This window comes from Acipenser ruthenus, chromosome 12 (genome assembly GCF_902713425.1).
Source record: "Acipenser ruthenus chromosome 12, fAciRut3.2 maternal haplotype, whole genome shotgun sequence".
NCBI lineage: Eukaryota > Metazoa > Chordata > Actinopteri > Acipenseriformes > Acipenseridae > Acipenser > Acipenser ruthenus.
In genome coordinates, this window is record NC_081200.1 from 37,817,950 (window position 1) to 37,829,004 (window position 11,055).

Sequence of the window (11,055 nt, forward strand, 5' to 3'; positions counted from 1 at the left end):
TTCTTAGACAAACAGCAATTTAAATTGATGGATTACTTTAATTTTGCAGGATTTAGCTGCGAGGCAATAATAATAATTTCACTTTTTGTTGTGTAGGAATTTCACCTTTGGAAGTAAAAGTGGCCATTTAATTCACATTCTCTTCAGTCCTCAGCTGTTCTACCTAGTCTAAGCAACCCATTAATACACATATGGACCTATTTATGTTTTTTATTGTCCAGAGTTACTCATATAAAAAGGCATAACAATGTTTCTAATGAAGCGGAATATTTTAATTTTTACAGAACTGAAATAATAAGAAAAAAAAATCAAAATGTATTACATAACCATACAATGCTCCCATTTAAAATAGTCAAATATCATTACAAAATGTGTTCTGTTCACAATGAGAGAATGGTGTTAACATTACAGGTACAAAACTAGTTAGATAAAACAGAAAGAATAGTAGCAGGAGATTCAGTTTAAGTACAAATGGTTTTGCAGCTGACGGTTAGCTACAAAGCAAAACCCATTATCTGTGTGTGGCAGGAACAGACTAGAAGGTAGACAACAGGTACATTGGGGGGAAAAAAGCAGATTTCTACTGCTGTGGCTGTACTATTAAATACACAGTGAAGAACTGACTTTTTCAAAGCATCTAAAAGATCAAGGTTTGCTTCTTGTCAAGGTGTTCATTTTGTTCAATTCATCTCAGTTACAGTTTCAGCAGCAGCTTGGTCATCAGTCGGGTGATTTAGTTCAGCATCATTATTCTGCGCTCCATCTTCTGTGATTTCAAAAGGATTCTCGCCCTGAAACACAGTTGTTACATCATGTCAAATCTATAGGTAACAGCACAAGAGGGGCCCCTCTTAACTTGGTTCATATGTATACATGAAGGTGTTATAGAACATGGTCTCTTTTTTAAGAGCATTTGAAACCGACCAACTCAGCATAGTAAACGGAAGGCTCATAAATGCATCGGACGTTAAATTTTGTTCCGACAGATATATTCTACTATTGGCTGGTTTCAGATGGATTAGCAGTATGTTAACAGCAGCACCTCTTGTCAGGAGGCAACATTTCTAAATACTGTGGTTTACATTTCTTTTCCACTTTCCAGTGTATTGATCATAAAGCCTGTGCTATGCCTTACCTTAACAAACCTTTCATAACGTTCCTTTACAGTGGGATTGTTCAGCAAGCTGGTAGCCATTAAAACACGCTCCCTTTTCAATTGCTCTTTATACTCCTGTTGGAAACAAAACAAGACATACAAAAGGCAGGTACAATGAAAGAACGAGTGCTGTGAAGATTCACTCAAGGGCAGCCGGCTTCTATATTGCCAACAGATTAAGATCTTGGAGCAAAGGGAGACCTTGGCAGATAAAAAAAAGCTACTATTCGGTCATTTTTAATAGTCATGCTATATTTTACTGGGTTGTAATCTCTGACATTCACAGTATATACAGAGGTTAAACAACAACATCAGAAGCATCTGCCATAACACTGTCATTAAATTATATAGGAAATATATTGGCAATAATAAATGGCACTGATTAAATGTGGCTATTACAAGGTTTTTACATTTTGATTGATAGATATTCAATGATTACTGCCTCGTCGTGAACTAGAAGTTTATTCTCCAGAATGGCCATAGAGGCATTGTGTTTGAGACTGCCAACTGAGAGCATACCATCAGCCCTCTATAAATCTGAATAACAAAAGTTAAGGGCTATCACATACCACTTTCTTTGTCAGATGCATGGTGGATTTCAAATGGTCCTGTGCAGAGAGCTTGGTAGCAGGAATGTAGGAATCACATGCAATGCAGTGAAACATGGTAGCTCTTCTCATGTAGTCGTCTTCCGTCACATCTGCATAGTCACAAATGAAAGTTACTGCTAGAAGGAGCCCATAGAGATACTGTACAATACAATACAATACAATACAATAGTACCCCCCCCCCCCCCCCCCCCCCGACTCATTGTGTGACCCTGAGCAAGTCACTTAACCTCCTTGTGCTCCGTCTTTCGGGTGAGACGTAATTGTAAGTGACTCTGCAGCTGATGCATAGTTCACACACCCTAGTCTCTGTAAATCGCCTTGGATAAAGGCGTCTGCTAAATAAACTAAGAAGAAGAAGAAGAAATTATATCAAGCCTTAATCTGAAGTGACATTTAATCTGAAGGCAAACTCCTTCCCAAACTCATGAAGTCCTTAAGTGTACACAAGAAATGTAAAGAAAATACCACTCACTTGTGCACGTTCAAACAGGAAAATGTATTGAGTGAAAATTGCATGTTGAGGTTTAATTAAGAGATTGGTTCTACACTATTTAATCCCAAAAGATTATCTGACTGATGAAGCTTTTAACTGGATGGATATGTATCCCAGTGATCATTTAACTGCAGAACGACATTACTAGAATGCCAAGAATGAAGTGACATCATAGGGAAGTACTGCTGTCTGTGACTATCTCCCACTAAGAATATAAAATACGTAACAGGTAATCATGTTCCAGAGGCAGGAACACAAGCAAAAGAAGGTCTCAATGACCGACAGTTGGACAATAATGAAATGTTCAGTTATTGATTAGTCTTAAAACGATTATGAAAATCATGTTTTAATTCCTATTAATTACAACGTTTTCCATTTACTGTTGACATCTCTCACATTCACTTCTTTATTTTCTGGGTCTGCTTTTCACGTTTATTTTAAATACAGCCACCAGTCATTATTATTATTATAATATTATACTGGAACAACTTTTTACAGTCATAAATTAAGGACTATTTTGTCTAAAGGGAAAAAATTTAATGATAGGGCAAGCATGTACTTATGCCAGCTATCCATCATTCAAGAACCACTTGGTGCTTTCTGTCATGTATCTAAATAGGATATGTAAGAAAGTACAATGACGCATCTTTTCACTGCTAGGCATTTATGAACCACAAACACCACTTTCCAGCACTGACCAGTCCCAGACTTGCATGCGAGATTAGAGAAGATCATTCCAGTAGTTATGACTATTATATAGTGTACTGTAATAGATGTTAATATAAAAAGTGAATATATAAAAAAAAAAATCCTGAAAGTAAGGTACACACATTTAAAACATGCACTCCGAATAAATGATGCAACATACCTTTCATTACTTGCTTTTGTGTTTGCACTGGAGTTTGCTGCGGGTCCGTGGCGAGCCATTGTAGTTTGTGTTTTAAATTCCTCTTAAACTTATGTACAATAGATTCCTATGGAGACAGATAACTTCACTTCAATACAAACAAACAAACAGCTAACAATATATATAAAAAAGAAATGCTCACATTCTCTGAATGGCAAACAAAGTCTATATTTCTACATGTTCAGGATGCAAAATTGTAGAACCAGTAATCCAGTTTGAATCTCTATTCCCAGTGCTGGGGATGTAAAGTGCAAGTGCTCAATTTTTAAATACAGAATATGAATTACAAATCACAAGATCATGAACAAGTAGAGAACAAGACAAAATAAAGAAATAGTCAATCAGCTATTATTGTGAGCTACATCCAGCATATAGTTTGGAATAGTTTCTCTAATCAAATGTCAATGAAAGATGTAGCCTTTATTAGTCTATCCAATCAGACACTAAATATAATTTACAAGTCAGACCCTGATAACCCTCAAAAACTGGATAAGAAATGCCTGTGTTTGGATGGATGAGTGCTTCCTCCATTTGCCTGTTGCAAGGGAAATGCATCCATCATGGAGGATAATGAATATAGAAGACTTGAATCAGATTTTATATGGGCAAGTAATTTGTTTTTACATCACACAACTGCGCTTCTCAAAAAATGATGGTCTAACAGGGGCTTTGGACAGAAAGATTGAGATCTCAATGCCTTATGACAATTTTCTTATGACAGTAATGCAAATTGACAGCAGATGATATGCCAGTTACTGAAGCTGAAGCCCATTAATCCTCATTTAATCTTCACCAGCAACTTCAAACGACGTGACATTAAACAGGACTGACTGCATGTTTATAAGGACTTCCACATCATGCACACTAAAGAGCCAGCCCCGTGCTCACACAAAACAGACTTCTTCAGGAAATCATTATTTTCTTGGAATCTGGAGCATGCTTCTCAACAGCAAGACACGTCAGCAAGAGTCAGTGTCAGTAAGGATCCATCCCCATCTTAAAACAGCACTAGCAACATCCTCATCCTTGAGCCCCAAGTCACAACATGCAAAGGCCTGGATGCAACAAGACACATTAACTGGCAGTTGGGTCATTTTCCATTACGGGGGGGGGGCTTATACTGTGACAATAAAACCAAATAAACTTATTGTTTTAATGACTGTTACTGTTCTTGTTATTTACCCCCCTAGCATACAATGTATGTTAAAAAAATATATAACTGACATTACTTTTTACCTGTATGCAATGCATATTGTGGTGATGCTCATTCATGTGAAATGCCCATGACTTGAACTTCATTTCCAGTCTACTGAAACAATGTCTGCCATTCACAGAGCTCACTGAGGCTTTATTAATGTTAATGAAGACCGTCGTATTGTTCTACACCAGGTGTAATAAAAGACTCACTAAATCGCCGGTCTCATTTAATTTCAATGCAAAATTGGTCAACAGACGGTTTTAAAGTAGTAAGAACACGATTTTCACCAACTGGATATTTAATTTAAACCGACCACATTAAGATTGATATTCCATGTGTTTCAATGCTCTATTATTTAAAGACGATATTGTTTTGAAATATTATTCCCTGTAACTTCCCAGGTTTTGAAACAAATCAATAAATACAACAAATAAAAAAAATGTCCAATGTTATTTATTTATCTGAACTTATGGAGGAAAGAAGCCATGTAAATGGTACTTGCATGTAAGAAACGAATGACTACTTCATCTAAATTGGCATCCTTGCGAATATTTTCCAGTGATTCCTGGTGATAAGAGCCTTCAAGATGGTCTTCAATTTCCTTCTCTTCAGATGTCAGGAATTTACAGAAGGAACAAGTGTATACTACTCTGTAACAGAAATTCTAGGTTAATTTGAATGCATTTTTACAGTAAAACACTGAACTAGCAGTTTCAGAAGAAAGCAATGTTAACCAACGACACAAGAGTTGTATACAATAGATCCTATCACAAAGTACAGCATGATCTTAAATGGGAGCAGTACGCTTTTTAATGAATGTAAGTAATTAGTATGGACATAATTTAAAGGTGCATCATTCATCCTTTTTTATTGACAATCTGTTTAAAACAGGGTAGGTAGGAGAGAAAACTATATAAACAAATCAGAAGTAGTGCAAAAAAATTGTTCAGCAAAAAACTATAAGAAAAGTTAATATGCGGTACTACAAATATTTTCTATTTGCTTTCCATGCAAATGCAAAAAATGTACTGCATGTGTCCAAAAACATAAGACACTAAGGGTTACCCTTTGGACATTTAAAAAGATCCTACAGACACTGAGGAAGAGCAGGGGTGCTAACCTCAGTGTCATGAATACATTTAAACAGGTCAATACCATTCTGGCCAGGCTTCAGTTTCACAATCCATGTAAATGGGCAGGACACCCCTGGAACAAGTTGTTGAATCAATCCTGCTTTTTTCCCCTAATAGCAGTAGTAATAATAATAATAATAATAATAATAATAATAATAATAATAATAATAATAATATCTACCTTTGTCCACCACATTTATAATTGTACTTCTCCCGTCTGCGTCTCTGCTTCTCTCTTTTGGCTTCAAGTCTGGTCTCGAGTTTTCTTTTCTCCTCTTCTTTGTTTGCACTATGACCATTCCCTTGAAGAAAGAATTTAAAATTTAATATTTATATTTTTCAAGTCTTACTATTATAATTTAATAGCAACCATGCCATTTTTTTAAAAAATATAATATTATATATATGTATATATTACAAAACGGTTTCAAATGCTAGAATTAATTAAAATATTTCCAAAGACAAAGAAAGAAATCATACATCTTATAATAAAAACAAATCTTTCAGTGTGAGGCTAAAATATATATTATATATATATCTATCTATATGTATATTCATATGTATATATATATATCTGAATAATAAGATGTACTGTATATGGCCACTACGACAAACTTTTTCAACCCATTTGCTACACCTAGTCCATTAAAAATAAAAGGCATTTTTATTAACCCATGAATAGTACTGCTATTACTATATCAGCAGGTGAGCACATCCTGGACAATGGAAACTTCACCTATTGTAAAAACATGCTGAGTGATGGACACACATGCTTATTTAGCAAAAAAGTCCCTTTAAATAAAATACAAAAATCGATTTGCTGGGGTTTGCAAAATCATTTGCAAGGATTAATATAGTAACATGCAGCATAGTTATGCATGTCTAACTATATGACTTGTCCTAATCAAACATGAGTTGCCTGCTTTAAAATAAATACTAAAACCTGTAATGCAACTTGTAGACCACTTAGAAACGTTTGTGTAAACAGGCTGGCCTTACATAAACACAATGCCTGACGTATTCAGTTTCAAAACCTTTGTGGACTTTACATGTTTGTTTAAAACCTGTGTATCTATACACACACAAACAGCTTACCTGGTTTCTTTATAAATGGTACAAAAGGTTTAGTCAGTTTTTGCTTCTTGTTAAATGTATTTGGTCTGTAGGGTGCATTTATCTCCCTCTTTACTCCCCTAATAGTCATCTGGTCCTGATATACTCCAGGTCTAGGTGTCCTAAAGTCTCCCATTTGCTGCAAAGAAGGAAATATTGGATTTGTTGTTTTTAAGCAAACAAAAAGAGAAAAACAAAAGAGAAAAGGTATATCATGTATAAAAACACAAACAAAAGCCTACAGTATTAGACCTCTTGTGAACAATAGACTATTTGCAAACGTATACTGCAAGACAGGCAAAGTAAGCAAACTGGTAAAAAAAAAACATGCAAGTCATGGATACTTTGAAGCATCTTGTGAAACGCAAACGTGCTGATGTCAAAAAAAATAAAAAAGTGTAAACCAGGCCGTCAACGTGCAGCAACGAGAAAGAATCCACCAAACGGAACCCAAAATAAGGAAGAGCTAAGGAGGAGTTAATGGGAATTTTTTTTGTTTGTAAAGTTTCAAAGAGAATGAGGGTTATTTAAAGCAGAATTTAAAAGCTAACAATTTACTAGTCCTCTGCTTACTACAATCTACTTACCCCTCTGCCTCTGAATGCTGTTGGTCCTCCTAGACCGTAACTTCTACTTTCTCTCCCTCGAAAACCTACAGGTGCAGGCTTCATGTGAGGTGAAGAAAATGTGCTGTAGGAAGAGTAACCGCCTCTTCCCTCATCCCTAAACCCAGCTCTTGAATCTGAACTTGAGTAAGAAGGCTCCAAGTTAGACCTGCCATTATCAATACGACTCAGGCTTCTAGCAACTCCATGAGAGTCAAGGTTATTCTGGAAGGAGTCGTCATATTCGCTGTCAAAACCTCCAAAGCCATCATTATCAGACTCGAATTGGTAAGACTCGTTACATCCAAACCTGCAAAAATGGCAGTGAAAAAAAAAGGTGAACTTTCAGATATCAATTTGTCACAAAAAAATTAAAAATGCATTACACAGTGCCCAATAAAAGTAATAATTAATGGATATCATTAACATGAAGAAAATAAAACTCTCCTAGAAAACCAATATGCTATGACTGTTTCAAATGCTGGAATTTTCATTTTAAAATAATTTCCATAATCACAACCCCCCCAACACAGAAAAAAGCTTACCTTTCAGCATTCTTCCGTTCAGACAAGCTGTATGAGCTAAGAAATCTTTGTGTTGGACGATCAGCATTTCCTTGATCAGAGTCGTAAGAGTGAAGTGTCTTTCTTAGGGTAGTGCCACCACTGTTTCCCAGCTCAGACGAGTTGTATGAATCAAACAGTCTTTGGGATGACCCACCCGAATTTCCCTGTTCAGACAAACCATATGACCCAAACGATCTTTGGGATGGTCCACCCGAATTTCCCTGTTCAGACAAACCATATGACCCAAACGATCTTTGGGATGGTCCACCCGAATTTCCCTGTTCAGACAAACCATATGACCCAAACGATCTTTGGGATGGTCCACCCGAATTTCCCTGTTCAGACAAACCATATGACCCAAACGATCTTTGGGATGGTCCACCCGAATTTCCCTGTTCAGACAAACCATATGACCCAAACGATCTTTGGGATGGCCCACCCGAATTTCCCTGTTCAGACAAACCATATGACCCAAACGATCTTTCGGTTGGACCACCAAAAGTTACACGTTCAGACGAGAAATATGAACCAATCGTTCTCGGTGCCTGACCACCAAACGTTCCATTGGAATAGTCACGTTTCATTTCTAAAAATAAAAGGGATCAAGTATTAATTCAAAAGACAACGATCGCTATCACAGGACACGTGTAACAGAGTTACAAGTCTTTTTTACATAGATTATTAAACAGTAGAAAAGAAAAAAAATACACAAGTGAGCAAACTGGCATGACAGAATATTTACATGTATCTGTCCTAACAAAAGATTAAGCCCAAATAAACTAGGCAACACAAAGGAATTGAAAAATGAATACAAGTACTGTCGTGGCAAATAAAATACAAAAAACAATGTAACGGTTTAACTTAATGTAACTGTTAAAATGTATTTCAGTTTTTTGTATAGCAGCGCCATAATTAAATTTTCACAGGTCTGCTCTTAAGTAGGATTGCCTCAGTCATGTACAGCAGCAGACCGACTGTTTCGCCAGTCAACCCAAGTACTATGTCCTTATCTGCAACTTTGACTGTGGTGCCTTCTTAGGCAATATAAAATATGGATGAGTGGTGTTTCTTCAAATATGGAAACGTTACTTAAAATAAGGCACAGGTGGCATCCCTACTGACCGTATAGCCAGCACGAAACGTAAACAAATCGGTAGGACACCAACGTCTGGTGTGAATTTCTATAACTGAGCGCATGTCTCACAAAAATATATGTTTTGAATTCATATTTAAAAGGTGTTCAAATTCACTGTGCCTGAAATGTATTAGAAGCCCTTTTTTATTTTACAAAGTAGTATACGATACAGATTTGATTTCCTAAATCTTATGACTATTATTACAGAGCAGAGGAAAATCAAAGTAAATGTTTTCACACTCAGTTACTACTGGTACTCTGTGTTAAAATTCTACGTTAAAAACTTCTTAACGAATCATCCCAATAACATTATTTGTACTGAAAACCCTTAAGCAAGCGACGACCAGCATGAAATCGCTCTTACCTGGGTTGCGAAACATCTTCCGGTGGAAGTGTTTGGGTAAAGAAACTAACCCCAGCTCACTCTAAGTCGACTTCCGTCGCTGCGCAAGGGGTTATGGGATACACAGAGAAATCCACAAACCACTTAATGATGATTAAAACTGCGCTTCAAACAGTACTTAGAACATTTAAGAAAACAGGTGCAAATGTAAACACGGATTTATTGGTTTTTAACAACAGTTTGTTTGTATTTTTTAGTATTTCTTTCTTTTTTTTTTTTTTAAACACTTAAGTAAATCAACCCAGTCCTCCTTTGGTGGTTGTTGTATGTTTTGTTTTTGTGCTACACACTAACTACTCCGACTGGAACATTGCTTTCAACATGTTTAGCAGTGTCAGTGGTTTAAGAGACCCAGTTAATTAAAGCACACCTTTTGCAATCACAAAGAAAGAGAATCAAAATGTTTAAAGAAAAGGAGATTTTACATTCCGTGGCGTTTTACGTTGTGGGTTTGCAATCTGTAATACAAATCTAAATTATTAGTATCCAGTCACAATGAGCCAATAGCTGGAGCTCGTTTGTCAGGTGTATAAATTACATAAACAAATAAATAAATAAAAATGTGTGTTTATGCTCATGTACCATATATTACCTTAAATTATTAAGCAAACAAATCTGAATAAAAAACATTTCATTAAAATACATTTATTAATGCTTTTGCATCTCAGATTAATATTCCAACTTTTTTAAATTTAGAAGTTAGCCTTTCAATTTCTATTTCTTTAGTTCCCCTTTCACTCTTATTTTTGAGTTCTCAAATGTTTTTTTTTTTTTTTTTTTTTAATACATTCTCAACCAGTACATACATTTCAGTGCTCCCATCAATGCCTTAAGTTAGTCACAGCCATTGCATGTTTCCGTAGGATGTTGCCACTTTGGAGTAATTGTTTTTGGCAGAGCTTGCAAATCATTCCACCTAATTCAGTGCTGTAAAAAGCCATTTCCATTGTATTCCCCCATGTAACATCATACCCTATAACGATACTTCTGTTTTTATTTTCGCACAGACTCGCAGGCCTTTCCCTCCTGCCTTTCCTCTGATTTTTTTAATTTTCGTTCGCTGTATCGTATTGTTCCTTTTTGCTTTCTAAACGCATTTCATAATTTGCTTTGTTGTTTTTGGTTTGGTTATTTTTACACTTTTTTTTTTTTAAATCGGTTACCTTCTTAGCAGTCATTTTAGTCTTCCACGAGCTGCAGTGTCTATAACGATACCCCGCACACACCAACCAACGCGATTGGTTTGAAACACTACCACTGCGTGAATGGAGTGGGTAGACGTATATGCTATAAAAAAAGAAACCGCGAGCGCTAAGCACTGAGGCTGCTGGCAGTCCAATTTACACCTTTGCAATATTGCAATGACAGCTGGGCGGACGCGCATTTTTCAAGTGGGCGGCGCTGCCTAACCAGCCGGTTAGGTAAAAAGGCCTGGGGAGGACACCGGAAGAAAATGACATTGCCTGTTTTAGTTGTTACCAGCTCTGAGAAAGGCATCATAAAATGTTGCTTAGGTTCTCATGAAAGTCTGTATAATGTATGCATATATCATTGTTTAATACTGTATGTTAATTGAAGATACTAACGCAACATTTCCATGTGCACCATAAAACCAGTCTGTAAAACCTAATCTCACCTACCGGTTCCAACTGTGGTGTACACAGAAGTCAAAGAGATATTTATTTATTTATTATATATATATATATATATATATATATATATATATATATATATA

The 11,055-nt window shown here is 36.1% G+C and overlaps 1 protein-coding gene across 2 annotated transcripts; it reads right to left on the reverse strand.

The window, feature by feature from the left end:
- Positions 1-250: 250 nt before the first annotated feature.
- On the reverse strand, positions 251-10,645 carry LOC117417063 (DBIRD complex subunit ZNF326-like). Of its 2 annotated transcripts, none has more exons than XM_059035055.1 (10): positions 10,484-10,645; positions 7,762-8,368; positions 7,199-7,526; positions 6,594-6,750; positions 5,680-5,800; positions 4,868-5,015; positions 3,129-3,234; positions 1,726-1,856; positions 1,136-1,231; positions 251-791 (listed from the first exon to the last, which is right to left on the reverse strand). In XM_059035055.1, exons 2-10 carry the CDS (start codon positions 8,364-8,366, stop codon positions 681-683), a joined length of 1,803 nt encoding a protein of 600 aa, XP_058891038.1. In that variant the 5' UTR covers positions 8,367-8,368; positions 10,484-10,645; the 3' UTR covers positions 251-680. The 2 variants fall into 2 exon arrangements, with proteins under 2 accessions (XP_058891038.1, XP_033884647.3); XM_034028756.3 differs by lacking the exon at positions 10,484-10,645 and adding an exon at positions 9,282-9,414.
- Positions 10,646-11,055: the final 410 nt, after the last annotated feature.